Source organism: Scardinius erythrophthalmus (genome assembly GCF_964197995.2).
Source record: "Scardinius erythrophthalmus genome assembly, chromosome: 2".
In the NCBI taxonomy this organism is placed as follows: Eukaryota; Metazoa; Chordata; class Actinopteri; order Cypriniformes; family Leuciscidae; genus Scardinius; species Scardinius erythrophthalmus.
This window is the reverse complement of record NC_138222.1, coordinates 35,831,933-35,850,321: the sequence shown is the minus strand read 5'-3', so window position 1 is coordinate 35,850,321 and position 18,389 is coordinate 35,831,933. Positions and strand designations below refer to the sequence as shown.

Below are 18,389 nucleotides of genomic sequence, written 5' to 3'. Positions count from 1 at the left end.
GTTATGTTGCTTAACAAATTTTCATTACAACTGCATCGATCAAGAACCACATCTGTACGCTTTTCCCCAATCAAATGTTAACTTTTAAAGTTTGAAAACTTGAGGTATAGATATACAGCTAGAATGGTATTAATGTGCTAAAGAAGGCAATCTTATCTTGGTAAAAAAAAAATGTTTTCATAAAATTGCAATCTAGATATTTTCTTTGGCCTACACAAGAAAAAGAAAATGGAAAAAATATAGGGACAAATTAAGTTCTTATATATGTCCTGCCCTGAGCACAAGCTCTCATTCTAATCGTGTAAGTCTTAAATACTTCTATAAAGTATAAAATACCCTATTTAAACACTAAGTCTTAAAAAAAATAAATGGATAATATCACCTCTGTACTTAATTACTGTTTGTCTGTGTTGAGCGCACAATATTTGAACAAAAAAGTTTCGCCACCTGCTTGTGATACCTTCAAATGTAAGCACAACAAAAGTCCACGTTGTTCTCTAAAGACAGATACTGATTAACCTGCATTGATTGCTTACCTCCACCGTAACTGATTTTCCCACACAAATGTTAATTATTTCATGTTAGAGCTAGAATGACCACTAATGTGTTTATTTACAAAAAGGCATGAGCGAAGAAAAACAAGGCAATTTTATTTTTATCTAAATTTTGATAAAACTGCAATTTAAATATATTATTTCTATAAGTTCTACAAAAAAAGGACAAAATAGATAGGCTGAATAACCTGATCTATGGCATGTTAAATGGTGGTAGCCTAGTCTATGAACAGTAGCTAAACCCCCCTAAGCCCACAGAAATGGTTAGACCCAAGCCTTCAGGAGCCAATGACACTGACGCGTCCTTTTCGCCTGGTTGGAAACTTCACACACGTTTGTACTGCCTGTTTGGGTTAACTGTTTACACGTCAAAAGCGTGCGTTTTGTCCTAGTCAAAACACACGGTTTCAACGCCCATTTTTGTTATTATAAACGCGCGTCAAAAACGCGCGTTTTCGGTGACCCCAAAGCGCACGTTTCAAACGTGCGTTTTAAATGGCAGATCACACGTCGAGGACGCGCGTTTTGATGCAAAAACCGCGCGTTTGTGACGCGCGTTTTCCGTGACCACAAAGCGCGCGTTAAGAACGTGCGCTTTTATGGCAAATCGCGCGTCAGGGACGCGCGTTTGGCGGTCGAAACGCACGCTTTTGACGTGTCAGTGTGCAATCAGACGCCCGACCAGGCGTTTATGAATACTTTGGCTTGCCATACGTGCTCGCTGCGGCCGCGCGCCTACATTTGAAATAACGACCTTGAGCGCGAAAAAGACGCGATATGTGAACGGCCCCTAGAAGCAGACGTCTGAAATGAAAGGCAAGAACGGCTATTTATTTGGCTTTAGACTGTTACATGAAAATTTTAAAATGAAATATCATAATTATAATGTTTTGAGAGTTTACTTATGTAATTGTTGCATTAGGCTATGAATTAATAAATGTTTATTGATAAGATCTAGCTATTTCATGTCTTTTCATTTACAGTAGCATGAACCACGAGTAGTCGAGTAACTCGAGTATTGTTTTGATAAGAAATCGACTAGCAGAAATCAGTAGTCGTGCAACCCCTAAAAAATTCTAAGAATTACATCATTTTACTCTTATTCCTAAACTTAAGTATAATGTAAGTGTGATTCATAAAGGTTCCAAGTGTCAAGACTAGGTCTCAGCTCCTAAATTATTTAAAAGTGCTGGAGAGGTCTTCTTACCTAGTTAGGAGTAACAAGATGGCAGCATAGAGGAGGCGGCCACGCACTTTTCAACGGAAATATGATGTACTGGAGTTAAATGATGACGGAGTTGATCAAACGATAAAAGTTTGATCATCAAGGAATTCTTTTTGAAACTAACCTTTAAGACATTTTATAGCAATGAAATTAAATGAAAGTAAGAATACATTTTTGTCGACTGGAAGAATGCAGCAGTGCACCGGTGATGACTTGAGCTCATCATCATTTCACAGTATGCAGGGTCTGAAACAGCACTATTGTGACACTGACAACACCAAACATACAGTAGTGGCCAAAAGGGATGTGTAGAGGTTTTTATTTATTTTTTTATTTTTTAATGACCCTACAAGTTTGCTTGAACCATCAAATTATGAGGAAAATATATATATTTTAAATATTTTAAAATATGAGGTAAAAACAAAACACTAAACTTAGTGAAGGTATTTATCTGACAAAATTATTTCAATTCAAGTCACCTATATTTCTACAGTGCTGTTTACAATACAGATGGTTTCACAGCAGATTTACATTGATTACAGGAAAATAACGCAACAAAGTTAGTTTTGGCTGTACAGCAGCTCTAGAAGAAAATAGTGTCATTGTCCAACTTAAGTAGGTTCAGTGTTGATTCATTTCCACTGTAAAAATCATTAATTATATATTTTTTCTATACAGCCACTCTGGAGAAAACAGTGATGTCATCGTCCAGCTCAGTTTAGTTCTCAAATAATAGTGTCAACGCAGGCAGATCAATAATATTGTTGAATATTAAGTGACAAAAAGGGCAAACTACAGCTACAGGTTTTAGGAAAAGTAAAAAGCTCACAGGAGAAAAAAAAACATACATTGTCTGCAACATAGTCATTTATTAATATTTCATTTTCATCTCTTGTTTTTTCATGTGCTCATAATTTCTTTGTATGACAGCCTGGCTAAAAATTATGTCTGTACAATTTGGAATGTTTGTGTTATCACAAATAAACAATTGACTCTAGGCACAACTACACAATATGCTTACAAAATCTTTAACACATTTTGAATACTATTTGAATAAAGGGTGAATCTGACAATTTTCCTTTGCCTCACTTTTCCACAAGGGATTCCACAGCATCAATACTAATTTGTGATAATTTTGCACAATGCAAAAAAATAAATAAATAAATTAAATATTAAAGTTTCAGTGTCTTAATTAAATGATTTTATTATAATACATTAAATGATTGGTGTCATGCTGCAGTGACCTCACCCTTGCAGGCTCACTATTAGCTTATTTGGTGGTTGAGGGCGGCCATTTTGGGTTGACATCATTGTAGTCCTTAGTTTGCAGCACTTAAGTCCAACTTCAGTCAGTACTTAAGATTCAGTCTTAGACTTTGTAGACTTTGTTTCTTAGAAAGTTGCTTTTAGTTTATTTATAAAAGTCTCCTACTCTTAGGGCGTTTTCACACCTGAAAGTCCGCATCAAGGTCCGAACCAAAGTTCATGTTTTGATACATTGTATACATTTGGTTAGTTTTGGTTTGGTTTCACATTGCAATTATGCGAGAGCACTAAAGAACTTTACATGACATACATGCGTCCTGTCGTCATCATCTATATGGGCTGCATCTTGACATTGATTGGTTTGTAAACGGACGTGCGTCTGACGTCAGCGTGTTGTCAATTCGGCGGGTAGCTTTGACAAGAATGAATGAACAGACGCATATCGTTGCCACTATACTTTTATTATTATGGCATTACTCCCTGCAGCACCAACTATACTCGAGGCTTCAAATTTGCCAAATGAACGTCCTCGTTGTGCGAACATTTATCGTCGCCGGCAGGACACTGGACAAATGTGTGTGTGTGTGTGTGTGTGTTTACTAAGAATTTTTTGACACTTAAGTCAAAGGGCCCGTATGTATAAAACTTCTAAGAAATGCTCTTAAGAATAGTCTTAAGCTTTGACTTAAGTGTCAGAAAATACTTAGTAAAGAGTAGGACTTTTCTAAGAGTAGGAGACTTTTATAAAGCAGCTAAAAGCAACTTTCAGTAAAGTATAAGACTGATTCTTAAGTGCTGACTGAAGTGGGACTTAAATGTTGTGAACTAAGGACTACAGTGATGTCAACCCAAAATGGCCGCCCTCAACCACTGAATCAGCCAATAGTGAGCCTGCAAGGGTGAGGTCACTGCAGCATGACACCAATCATTTAATCTAATTATAACAAAATAATTTAATTAAGACACTGAAGCTTTAATATTTAAATGTATTAAAAAAAATGCTTTGCAGTGCATTGTGTAAAATTATCACCAATTAGTATTTATGCTGTGGAAACCCTTTTCTATTGATGCGTGTCTCCTCATTTACATTTGGAGCAATTATGCAAACATGAGTTCCATCAATGGATCCAACAACTCAGGAAAGCCCGAAATACTCAATAAAGTGGCTTTATTTTACTGCGAGATTTGAAGATCAATTGGAAAGTCAAAGAACTGCCATATAGTATTGGCCAAAAGTGAGGCCAAGGAAAATTGACAGACTCACCCTTTATTCAAATAGTATTAAAAATGTGTTAAAGATTTTGTACGCATATTGTGTAGTTGTGCTTGGAGTCAATTGTTTATTTGTGATAACACAATGAAACATGTCAAATTGTACAGACAACATTTTTAGCCAAGGCTGTCAAACAAATGAACAAGAGAGGACAATGAAATATCAATAACTGACTACAGTATGTTGCAGACAATGTATGACTATTTTCTTCTCCTGTGAGCTTTTTAGTTTTTTAAAAAAAACCTGTAGCTGTAGTTTGCCCTTTTTTCAACAATATTATTGATCTGCCTGGATTGACACCATTGTCTGAGAACTGAACTGAGCTGAACGAAGACATCACTGTTTTCTCAGAGTGGCTGTATAATGAATTAAATGAGATAACTAATGATCTTTTACAATGGAAATGAATCATCATTGAACTTACTTAAGCTGCAAAATGACACTATTTTCTTCTAGAGCTGCTGTACAGCCCAAACTAACTTTGTTGCATTATTTCCTGTTATCACTGTAAAGCTGCTTTGAAACAATCTGTACTGTAAAAAGTGACTTGACTTGAAATAATTTTGTCAGATAAATATCTTCACTAAGTTTTATTTTCCTTATATTTTGATGGTTTAAGCAAACTTGTAGGGTTATAAAAAAAACACAATAAAAAAACTCTGCACATCACTTTTAGTTACCAATGTGTTTGGTGTGGTCAGTGCCAAAATATTACTATTGAGACCCTGCTTACTGTGGAATGATGAGCTCAAGTCATCACCGGGTGTACTGCTGCTTTTTTCCAGTCAGCAACAATGTAATTATTACTTTCCTTTTTATTTCATTGCTATAAAATGAACTCCGTCATCATTTACTGCAACCAATACATCATATTTCCATTGAAAAGTGCATGGCCTCCTCCTCTCTGCTGCCATCTTGTTACTCCTAACTAGGTTAAGAGACCTCTTCAGCTCTCTTAAGTAATTTAGGAGCTGAGACCTAGTCTTGACACTTAGGAACCTTTATGAATCACACTTATTCTTAAGTCTAGGAATAAAAGTAAAATGACGTCATTCTTAGAATTTTGACAGACTTGAGACTAAAATTTTACTCTGAGTGGCTTTATACATACGGCCCCAGATATCTGAAGTCCACACAAAAGCATAGACTTCCATCTTTTTTAGGTACCAAGACTACTGGGCTACACCACTGACTTCTAGATGGCTCAGTGATACCCATGGATAGCATTTGATTCACTTCTTCCTTCAACACTGGTAGTAGACTTTCAGGAATACCGTAGCACTTACGTCGAGTGGCAGCCCCTTCATGCAAGGTGATGTTATAATGAATCAGAGTGGTGTGCCCTGGTTTCTCTTGGCACACCCCTATGCTACAAATCTTATGAAGCTGTGATTGTTGAAGGGGTGAGAGGTGATTGAGGTCAACAGTGTTTGCTGAAGGAAGTGGTAAGTATTGTTTCTCCACCTCATCTTCATCCTCCACCTGATGAATCATAAACACATCAGCCCCTTGGGGCAGCCTCTCATGCCATTTCTTGAGCAAATTAACATGCAGTACCTGACTTGAGGGCCACTTTCCTGAGTTGGCAACCTCATAAGTGGTGGGTCCAAGCTTACGGACCACATCAAAAGACTCCTGCCACTTAGCGAGCAGCTTGCTGGTTTCACTGGGTAACATTACCAACACCTTTTCTCCAGTCTCAAAACTTCTGACCTTGGCCTCTCGATCATAATATGGATGCTGACGTTGCTGTGCTTGGACTAGGTTTGACTGGGCTAGCTGAGGCATGCTCTTCAACTTCTCCCACATCTGGAGAACATAAGAGAGAACATGTTGAGTCTCTCGGGCCTCCAGGCCACCCATCCAACTCTCCTTCAATAGGGACAAAGGACCTTGCGCCTCCCGGCCAAATAGCAACTCAAAAGGTGAGAAGCCAGTAGAAGACTGAGGGACCTCCCTGTAAGCAAACAATAGGTAGGGAATCCACTGATACCAGTCAGCTCCAGATTCACTCACATACTTCTGCAACATTTCTTTAAGTGTTTGATTGAATCTCTCTGTCAGACCATCAGTCTGCGGGTGTTAAGGCCCTTAACACCTAGCAAACGGTACCCTTTTTGTAGAGGCTTGGACATGAAGTTTGATCCTTGATCAGTCAATATAGTTTGGGGAAAACCCACCCTCGAGAACAACTGCATAAGACAAATTGCAACTGTCCTAGCCTTGACTCTCTTGAGAGGAAAAACCTCAGGATATCTGGTTGCGTAATCTGTGATTACCAGCATAAAGCAATTTCCAGCTTTACTTCACTCTAATGGCCCTACCACATCCATCCCTAACTGTTCAAAGGGCACACCAACTACTGGGAGTGACTCTAACGGGGCTCTAGGATGACCTCTACTGACAGACTTCTGGCACTGAGGACAAGTTCTACAAAATTCTGACACATCTGTATTCATATTTGGCAAAAAAAAAAAAAAGACGGCTAATCTGATCTGACATCTTTTGCCCTTTTCTAAATGGCCGGACCAGGGAATGGAATGGACCAACTCAAGCACAATATCCTTTGCCTTCCAGGGGACCACTATTCGAGCTTCTATTCCCTTTTTATTATACAGCACACCATCCTTAATAAACAGCAGATTCCAAATTACCTGATGCAGCGTCATTGTCTTGTAATTCTTCCTGAGCCTGCCTATATATGGGACCAATCACTGAATCCTCTTGCTGCAACATCCCAATCCCCCGATGGATTTCTACTGGGCCCATACACTCTTCTACAAGAGATTCATCACCATGTGCTGCTGCAAAAATGAGTTTCTCTAAGTTTCATAGGCTTACCTGGCTGAGCTTCCAAATCTGCCCCAAAGTAAGGTAACATACTCAGGTCCTGAACATCTGCCTTTTGTTTCTGAGCCCTAGCCCGGCTCAGAGCTACACTGCATTCCTTACCAATGCTTTCATTGCCATCAGTGAGTAGATCTACTAAAAAAGGTAAGTCTCTGCCCAAAATCATTGGATATGGTAAACCATCCACTACACCTACCTACGCCTACCGCCTGCCCCTGTATATTAACCTCAATACTTGCAGTGGGGTACTGCCTTTCCTCTCCATGAACACAACATATCTGTTCTACAGATGACTCCTCAAAACTACAGGTACCAAGTCAGCTGCAATGCACCAGTGATTGCTTACTTCCTGTGTCTACAAGTGCCCTAACCTTTTGTCCATTAAGAACTAAATCAACATAAAACCTAGCTAACTAAATCAGCTAGTTCTTGGAATGGTACACACATTGGCCTGGGTAGAAGACTCCTACGCACACCAACTTTTAAACCAGGGCTTTGTTTGACAGAACCAACCTTATCACTCACAGACTTGCCTTCATTGATGGCTCGATCTGTAGTCGGGAAGGAGTGCTGGAGCTTGTTTGGGTCTTTACTCTCCTTCCACCGCTTGAATGTCCATAGCTGAGTCTTGAGTCGAGCTGCTACAAAGGTGTCTGCTAAGCTTGCAGCTTAAACACCAGAGCCAGGATCTCATTCACTAATCCAGACTTGAAGATCAGGTGCCAGCGTGCGCAAAAGCTGCTCCAAAACAATTCTCTCTCCAATCTCCTCCTATGATGTTGTGGCTGCACCCACTTGGAATAATGTTCTTTAAGTCTGGCATACAACTCCTTTGAAGTTTCATCCTCCTTCAGCTCTGTAGAGTGGAACTGAAGACAATAAGTCTCTGAGTTGATATCATACTTAGCAAGAATGGCTGCCTTGACCTTTTCATAATCAAGGGAGTCTACCATGTCCATGTGCACATATGCAGCCCTAGCTTTGCCCTAGCTAGGCACTAACCTAACTGCCCAGTTGGTTGTTTGTCACCGACACGCCATAGCGATTCTTTTAAATGTAGCTAAATAATGCTCTATATCGTCTCACTCAGTTGTTGCAGGTATGGCTCCCTCTCAATTCTCAGCTGACTTAGATGGCCTTGCTGCTGGTGATGCCATCTGTCTGCTGATTGGACCATCCTGTAAAACTGAGGGTACTCGCTGGACTGTTGGTTGTAATGGAAGGCCATATTGGATACCACTGCCAGGCCGTGGATCTGGTGTCACTCTCACGTGCACTTCCTACTGTAGTAGAGAGAACTGATTCTGCATTGCTCTCCATCAAACTTCCTGTTGGCCAGCCTCTTGCTCAATGCAGTGCCCTCGAGCCTGGTGCAGTGCGAGATGGGATCGGTACATGTTTCTTAGCTCCGCTAGTAAGACATCCTCAGTGATGCTCCCAAATTCACCATCATCTCCCTCCATCTCAGCTCTAGCAGGTGTCTCAACCTCTTCTCGCACCGACCGCACCTTTTTAGGAGCCATTCTGGGCCAACACTGTTGCCTGCAGTGGAGAGTAAAAAAATAAAAACTACAACGAAAATATTATTATGAATTATGTATTTTTTTTTGCACTCTTCTGACCATCCCACTTCTGACACCATTTGTAATAGAAACACAATAATGAGTGAATACAAAAAGTTTAAGTATAAATTAATATTTATTCAAACTTGCAAAAACATGAAAAATCCTAACCCAAAAATATAACATTAATGGAATAATTAAACAAAATAATTGCTATTTGGCAATAATGCCAAATACAAACTTTCCGAAAATAACTTCCTCAAAAAATACCAAAAAGAACACAAAAAAAAGAAAAGTCAACAAAGTACAAAATACCTGCAGCACTCAGGCCACACTCTCCACTGCAGCAGCCAACAGAGACTAACTCCATTAAACAAAGACAAGCAAATTTATTCTGGCAGCCAACACCATTACCCCATGGGGAGGGACAAACTCAAATACAACATGTTACACATTTTCCCATAAATATAGAGTCTAGAAGAAACATTTTGTCATAATGTTCAAAATAAATAATATACTCTCTTATGCAACAGATGATATAATTTACAATACATTGACCAGGAAATAACAGATGCAACTCGGCCGCATTGTCCCTGAAACAGCCACGCTCAATTAATAAATAGAAGAATTCCAACCTTAGTGGAACCAAAGATTCCTGCCACCATTTCCCCGTTGGAGCTCTAAAATTATGGGACAGACAATACTGCATAAAGACAACAGGGGGTGCTTCTCAATCAAGGGGGTAATCCAGCACCCGGAAAGCGTACCTTCTATGGGGGCATCCACTGGCTAACAAGCCATCACCTGCTGTTAGCATTCCATTGAGTCCCATTCATTTTGGCGTCACTTTGACAGCGAATAACTTTACATTTGAGGCGTTTAAAGGGGTGGTATAATGCCCTTTTCACAAGATGTAAAATATGTCTTTGATGTCCCCAGAGTGTGTATGTGAAATTTTAGCTCAAAATACCCCACAGATATTTTTATATAGCATGTTAAAGTTGTCACTTTTTGAGGGTGAGCAAAAACGCACCGTTTTTGTGTGTTCCTTTAAATGCAAATGAGCTGCTGCTCCCAGCACAGAGGGCGGAGCTTCAAGAGCTTGTGTCCTTTTACCTCACACACACATGCAATGGAAATTTCAAAAACTTTTAGCCTTTTCATGTTCAAACCGGAATCAGAAAGATGGAGACTCAAGAAGAAGTGACAACATGTAGACAACATTTCTGAATGGTTAGTTGGTGAATTTATGTAGCTTATGTGTAGTTATCTTCTTGTCATTGATTAGCATATTCTGTCTTGATAATCTATAAATCATGTTGCGGGGGCAGGGTTTATGTAAATTTTAGGGTTAGTGATGTCACTAACTCGGGAGGAAACTTGTGTAGTCCTTACCAGCCGTTTGTTGTAGTCCTTAAAAAGCGATTTCTTTAAAAGCAAATATCTCCCTTTGCTTTGAACTTTGAACGTTGTAAATTTGCTGATGTTGTTTGTGCTCAAACAGCAACATTACACACTAACTGAAGTTAGAAAAGTGAAATCATATTCAACCACCCCTTTAAAGACTCCATTTGTCCATATAAAAGGCTCCATTACCTTGAATCTTACACTATGGCCCCGTAGAAGCCGTTTTTGTAAAAACTGTCGCACAGTAGAGAAATTACCGTATAGACACGAGGAGAAGCTCGCAGGCAATCGGGGGGATGTGGAGGCATAAAGTCCGATAAAGTCAAGGGAGAAGCCCATAGAGAATCATAAAGTTGCTCCTGCTCCTAGCTCATGGACAGCTCCTACTCACGCTCTCCGTTTCTGCAAGATTCGGAAGGGAATGATTCAGATTTCTTTTGGCACAACTACTAGAAGACTTACAACTGTCAGACAGGTTGCTCACGTCACATCTAGGTCGTCAAGCTCAGCTTGAGTCTGCGCAGTACGCTCAGCCATCAGAAAGTGAGTGCTTCTAATTGACTTCACTCGTCTCCGTTGAAGTCCATGGGGTCGCTGTGTCCATTTCTTTTACTGTCTATGTTCTCAATATCCCTCCTCGGTTCTTCGCTCCTCCGTCCTCCATCCTATGACCCGGAAACCGATCGAGCTCTGCCATCTTGAAGGACATCTCAATTCTCTAATTGCACCACGAGGAGGCGAGGAACGAGGAGTGAGGAAGCTTCCAGAGTTATGAGCGAGGTGTATCCTATGCGGAAGTCTTTCTTGTCGAGAAACCTGACGCACATATAAATTCTCCTCCCTCTTCACATCTGAAATAATTTTCATTTATGCTTTACCTTTGCAATTTAAATACATCATATATCACACATATATCAACAGGGCATCTTGCTTCATCTTTATTATTTATTAATTTCTTAAATAACCAAACTTTAACAACATAAGGGCAGATCCTTTGAGAGCAGCTGATGATGCAGTGAAGTGATGCTCGAGTGCAATATTCCAATATACAAATAAGCTTTCATTCGATCCCTCCATCCTCATTTTCTTTCCTTGCAGCCTTCCCTCGCATTCTACAGGGGATGGACCTGAGACGTGAGGAAAGAAAACGAGGATGCACAAATAAGAATTCAGAAGCACCCGTGTATTACATTCACTCATTTCAATTAATAAGTGTGTGTGTGTGTGTGTGTGTGTGTGTGTGTGTGTGTGTGTGTTTTTGTGTGTGTGTGTGTGTGTGTGTGTGTGTGTGTGTGTGTGTGTGTGTGTGTGTGTGTTGATAAACTCAAGTCCATACAATCCGTGACCGTATCAAACACCCACTTCAAAGGTCCATGCATGGCATATTTATGACCAGTACATTTGATTTCTTTCAATCAGTAAGAACCACCTGAATCTGAAGCATTCCTTCCCATCAGGATCTATATTAATCTGAGTTGAGACAGCTTGCAAATTGAAAGCAATGGAAGGTGGGCCACTGATATAGCTGGTGCTATGCTATAATTAAGCCCTGTGAGACTTCAGTCAACCAAACCAGACCCAAATTACTCTACAGGTCATGTGCGCATACCTTCCATGAATAATACTGCACTCCACAAGCTGCTTTAATACAGTGGCAATTATAAATATTCTGTAATACACAAAAATTTTGATTTTTTTTTTGTTGTAAATTAGTGTTCATACATTTACAGAACATACAAAAATTGTGCAACTTTAAGCTTTATTTGTGTATGTTAAAAAAGGAAATAACCAGACACACACGCATCCGAAATAAGCCTTTTCTGTCAACATTACAAAGTAAAACCTTCACAGCTGTAAGTAAACAGCAAGCCATTTTCTAGTATGGTTAAAATGTTTTGTGTTGAGCGTTTTTTCCCCAAAACACAATTTATTAGTTATTTCTGTACAGCATGAACAGACATTCATGGCTTTGAAAATGAAACAGCATTTGATTAAAACAAAGTGCTTCAGTTCACACCAATACCAATTAACAGCATAAATATGTATCAACAAATAATACATATTAATTAGGCATCAGCAAAAATGTACTATAACACATCAGAGTAGAAGCTTTTCAGTGTATTACTAAAAATGTGTCTATGTAGCTCTTAATCTCTTTAATTTGTTTTTTATATGGGAAGTTTGGGAACTAAGCTTTTGCACAGATTTGGGTTTCTGTTTCATATTGAAAAACAAAACGGAACACACATGCAGTAGTAAGAGTCAAATTAAAGCCATGCTCCCAGTTCTGGTAGGACATACCACATCTGGAGTATTTTCTGAAATATTCATACAGTGCTTAAGACTGGATCAAAAGGCAGACTGGTGAAAACGTGTTCTCTCACATTGGTAAATGAATAATTTAAAAATCCTTTCCCTCTATTTTTCTCCCTTGTCCTGCTCACTTTCCTTCCTCAGTACCCTAGTCCGACCTGTTCTACCTTCTCTCATCATCCTGCCTCTTTTTGTCACTTCCATGGTTACTTTTCCAAGCATCTTTTACACATGTCAATCCTGAGCTTGTACTCCATCATTTAATACAAAATGCATAATTCACCAGCAAACACAAACTTTAAAGTGCCTCACTTTTATGTTTATAATGAACTATTTTCTTCATCAAAAATATATCAAAGTGCTGAAAACAGACTTGCAAGTAACTTGAACATACTTTTACAGAATAATGAAGAGATCTGTTTAATGTTTAAAAAGTTGGGTTTAATTATTTAATGAGTGATGTGTTTAGGCCCCTTCATGAACGGACTGTTTTCAACACCACAACGATGGAGGGGGATGCCCTACAATATGCTTAAAAACCATGAATAAAGTTAGTACAAAAGTGAGTGTGATTGCTTTTTATACATCAGATCAGGATAATGAAAGAGTGGTAAAATCATGAGTTGGTGAAATGCAACTTGGCTTGTTCCAAATTCGGGGCATTGCTACAAAACACAATAGAAAAGGTTTCAATAATTACACTAAGCAGATGTGATAACGATTTATAGTGGGCCATACAGACTTTGACAACACAACATGAATTCAACATGTCAAAGCAGAACATTTAGAAAGAAGCTTTCTATGTGGGCTACTTAAAAAGAATAATTTGAATAATTTGTGTGACAGTATTTAATAGGCATGTCTTTAAATCCCCTAATTTATTTTAGAAAATGAACAGTAAAGACAACACACACAAAATATACTGTATATTGTAAAAATTGTTAGAACCACACCCCAATCCGAGGAGCCAGTCTTGGCATCCGCTTCTTTTTGGTGTCAGACTCCTTCAGCAATAGTTTCTTTCTCCTAGTGTCAAAAAAACCTATAGAAATGAAAGTTAGTTACTATGAGGGAATCTGATGAGCTTTGACTTTTATTAAGTCCACAAAACAACACCACAAAATGAATAAAAACAACTTGACTAATACTTGAAAACATATTAACCGTGGCTCTAGGAAACAGAAGGGAAGAATTCAATTACTTTAAATCAATAACTGGAACATCTTTCTAACCTTGAAATTCTTTTCCAGATACTGTTGAGAGCTTAAAGCAGTCAAAAGCAAGTTGTATTGGCTAAAAAAATGCCTGCTGAAATACATTTCATCATGAGTAAGTGCCGACTCCACCACAGCGTCCAGCTGGGACACAAACCTTTGGCAAGTCCCAGATTCTGCAGGCCTCTGTCCTCCTCTTTCTCCTCCTCTGAAGGGTTCTGGGCCACATTTCGGAGGTAACGGTTGTGTGGGGCGGTGCTAGAGAGAGCATTCTGTCTGCGGCTTTCCTCCAATACATTGTCATCAGAAATACCTGTGAGCAAGACCAGACACAGTTCAGATGAATTTGCATTAAATGTCGATTGCCTATTTATGTTCTTTATTATTATTTACATGCTTTAAATGCACGCAAACTGGGACACACCTAATATTATTTATAATGTAGTCATTAGGATTACAAGAATTCTTCTGTCAGTAAAGTTGCCAAAGGCTATTTAAGTCATCGAAAGTCATAGTACTTCAAGTACTTAAAATGAAAATGTGTTACAGATAACACCTCAGAAAAAACATAATACTGAGATCAGTAAAGATCAATATGTGGTTTACAAGCAGATGTACTGTAGGAGTTCTGTGGCTGGTTAATAGTACAAGCAAACCCAAACAAGCTTGGTGTTGTGTTTGCTGAAATGCAGTTTTTATGTAAGCACAGGCTCCGCTGTGATCTCTGGGCCGTTATTTATTTCTCTAAAATCTGACATCATTCGATTTACTTCAGGGCGTCAATTCCTTCTCATATTTTTCTGCATTGTTTATGAACAAAAGTAGACAGAGGGCTTAAACTCGAATAGAAAAACATCATTTTTATATGACATCAGTGTAACAACAAACACAACAAGACAAAACTATTCAATGTCTACTCCATCATAATTTGAGATGATAATATTCAATACACAATCAATCATTTAGTCAACCTTCATGAATTATGTTAATTTAATCACTGCAACTTACTGTACCGAATAAAACAGACAAATGATATGGAACATTAGCAGTTTATAATAAATACATTGGGTTTAATGTTTCATTCATGTGAAAAATCTGTCAGTGCTCACCTAGAGTCATAAAACAAACATGATCAAGTAAATTATTATTGAATTCCTGAGATGTCCAAAAAGCATACAAATCAGAAATATTGCTTGATTCAGAAAAGCATAATCAGTTTTATCTATATCAGATCATGCCTTGCATGTATTAGTCATTATGATACATGCAAGGCTTTACTCTCATTGAATCATTCCTCTCTGTGGCAAACCACCTCCATTTATTATACTGAACTGATTCCATTACGTGCTTCTAGGCAAAAGTTGTGAGATGCAAAATAAGTAAATCTGACAGTAAATAATTCATCAATAAAAAACTTCTTAAATTTCATCTGTCACCTGCTTAGTCCCTCAAATTAAGTTTTTGAAACAAGTTATGGTTGTTTGTTATAATACAGTATTGAGTTTGTTTTATATTGGATTTGTTTTATATTTTGATTTTTTGACTGAGAAGTTTTCTGTTTCTGTTCAAAGTTACCAAAATGTGTTTATCATTTTACTGACAATATTCTGTGTGGTTGTATTGTGCTGCTTTATTTTCACACAATCCTCATTTTCAGTAAGTTTGTTCTTTTTTTGACTATCATAATAAAGTCTGATCATGTCACATTGACCGCCTGACACACTGATCATGTCACACTGACCGCCTGACAGTCCATCTGACAAATAAAGTGATCATCACCATTTATTTAGCTTTTATCTACCATTTAGAAACGGGTAAATCTGACACAGATGATACCATAACAGTATTTAATATATATATATACATACAGTACCAGTCAAAAGTTTGGAAACGTTACTAATATATATATATATATATATATATACAGTATATATATATATATATATATATATATATATATATATATATATATATATATATATATATACAGTATATATATATATATATATATATATATATATATATATATATATATATATATATATATATATATATATATATATATATATATATATATAGGATGATCAAAATTTCCATCATTCTAAAAAATAAGTACTGATAATTTCACAGGCATAAAACAAAGCAAACCCCAAGTTTTATTAATTGCCTCAAACTAACTCTGAATGTATTTTAAAGATTTGAATCCATGACCATCAAATAATTCTACTAATCCAATCATTAGTTCTTCTTGTTGTAGCCCAGTACCTCAGATATCAGTTCAACCATGACGTTTGGAGAAATTGTATCTTCTTTTTCTTTCAATTTATTAATTTTGCAGTTTAGCAAGGAGTAACGCTGGTAACACTATCTGACTGTGACAAAAATATGACTCTTTTTTATATAATTATTTAATCCATCATGATCCTAAGTTAAGGTTATATTCACCAGACTTTGTATTCACTATTGTAAGTGTTGTCTCCAATGATACGAATAACACAGTCTTGTACATTTTTTCATATCACACTTAACCTGCCTTTTACAGACACTCAACAAACACAAAAGTGTGTGAGAAAACTGTAAAAAAAAAAGAAAAAAAAAAGATTTTTTTTTTTTTACAGCTCCTTAAGTGCTCCTTGCCTGACACCCACAACCCCCTTTTTCCCCTTAATCGAGATGCATTCATTCATATTTCATGTGGAACGCGTTTATTGTGATTAGTCATGTAAATAGATTGAGATTTCTTTATTCTTTTCGCGTGTTAATTTACATTTATATTGAATTAGCGTACGGAATAGGGGCTCGGAAGAGAGAAAAGAGAGGCTGATTATGTGTGCAGATTATGGGCACATCTCGTGGCTATTGTGTTGTGTAATTAAAGGGGAGAGAGGAGAAGAAAAGGGACAGATGCTGCTTCTCAAACTACCAAACCGTTTTTCATCTCCGGAAAAGGCCTGCGTCTGCTGCAACACCCTCCTCTACCAACCAACAATCCCCCAAAGAAAAGATGAAAAATAGAATACATTTAGAGGACAAGCCACTTGCTTTTACCACATCTCTTGTTGTCTGGCGGACTCTTGTATTTGAGCTTGGAGTAGGGGATCACTGTGACCCGGGCCACAGCAGCAGCTGCCTAAGGTGACACTGGAAAATGTCATTGTTTGTAGTATATGGATATTATAAAAGCTTTTAGCATAAACAAGTTCATTCGTTTAGGTAATGACACACTCAGAACTATGTTAAATGGATAGTTCGCTCAAAAATGAAAACTGCCATTCTAAACCTGTTGGACTTTCTTCCGAGGAACATAAAAGAAGATATTTTGAAGAAAGTTGCTAACAAACCCTTTTGGTGAACATTGAGTTTACTGGGACATTTCTTTTTTGAGTTAACTGGCACATTCATTTCAAAGTTTTGTTTTAAACAAGATGTGCATGAGAGCCCCTTCGAATCGTAATTACGACTGGGAACATCAGAGACCATTTTGATATTCCAGTGGATGAAAACCTTCAACATGGCACAAAAGAGGACAGTTTCAGCAGTGAATGATTGCTAATGATTAAATATTGTAAATATAGCTACCTTGTTAGCTGTTGCAGTTTTGGTCATATACATTTATGTATATGTGTTAATGAATGTCTGTTGCACACTGTTGCACAAAACAAGTACATGTATTGGACAATATACTCAGGAAATAGGAAACTGGCCATCTTGCTATCACATAAAATGTGATATACTTCTAAATGCAACTTGGGATGTAGGAACAAGCATGTGAGGGCAGCAAAAGACCTCTAATCAAAAGCCTACTAATCAAAACCAATAGAAATTTGCTCATGTATCTCTAAAAAGAAAACAAATGAAGGCTCAGTAGAGGGGAAAATGGCAAAAGAGAGTGACACATGAAATGAAAGATGAAGGAAGTGATATAAACGAGAGAACGTGACAGTGAGAAAAGTATAGAGGCCCAAATGTCAGCACAAAGCGTAATGAGTATATGGTAAAACAGAGAGACAAAAGCAGTCTCAATGTCCACGCAAATGATTGTATGGATGTGTTATTACCCGGGGTCGTCGTAAAATCACAGTCTGTTACCGAAGGCGCATGTCCCTGCAAACATGTGCATTCACGCAAATCAAGGCGCACTGTCTAAATCCCAGTCAGGGACTGTACATGGAAAATAAGTGTCCCGTTCACTAGCTCTCAGTGGAGTAAAAACCCTTGGCGTTAAGGTTTCTCATCCTCGTCGAGCTTTGAATAACAAGCAGTGTTTATTCGTCCATGAAAGGCAGCGGGAGAGATCATATCTAGCTTTTTAAATATGGAGGGGAAATAAAAAAGGAAATAGAGAGGCTTTTGCAAGCCTGGTGTATTCAAGAAGCAGGCGTATTCAAGGTGGTGTTTTTATTGTTTGAAAGCTTCCTTGCTTTCAGATCAGTATATTATGGTGGTTACTGGTTATCCCTGTGGTAATCCATTATCATTTAATTACGCTGTGTGGTGAAATAAATATTTTTGGCGGGAACAATTAATTAACTACAAGCTTTTAATACCAATTTAGTAAAGATATGTTTTCTCTGTTCAAATCCTTTTTTTTTTTTCATTACATGGCTTGTTTCAAAGAAGATATGCTTTGTTGTTTGAGCTGCAAATGGCACACTACCATGCGCGTTGGGGTTTGATAAAATTACCCATGAAGTCTAAAATAATTCTGTTAGTTTTCTTAAAGGA

General features: G+C 37.8%; 1 protein-coding gene across 2 annotated transcripts in view; it reads right to left on the bottom strand.

Annotated features, from left to right (window-relative positions):
- Window positions 1–11,061: 11,061 nt before the first annotated feature.
- dnajb6b (DnaJ heat shock protein family (Hsp40) member B6b) overlaps window positions 11,062–18,389 on the bottom strand; it is a 33,462-nt gene continuing 26,134 nt past the window's right edge. The window contains exons 9-11 of one of the 2 annotated variants that reach the window (XM_081359540.1): window positions 13,822–13,977; window positions 13,404–13,492; window positions 11,062–11,264 (exon numbers count right to left, since the gene is read on the bottom strand). In XM_081359540.1, the coding sequence (XP_081215666.1) occupies window positions 11,250–11,264; window positions 13,404–13,492; window positions 13,822–13,977 (260 nt within the window). In that variant the 3' untranslated portion in view covers window positions 11,062–11,249. Of the gene's footprint in view, window positions 11,265–11,877; window positions 13,116–13,403; window positions 13,493–13,821; window positions 13,978–18,389 lie in introns of those variants that run through there. The other variant, XM_081359539.1, reaches the window with a different exon arrangement.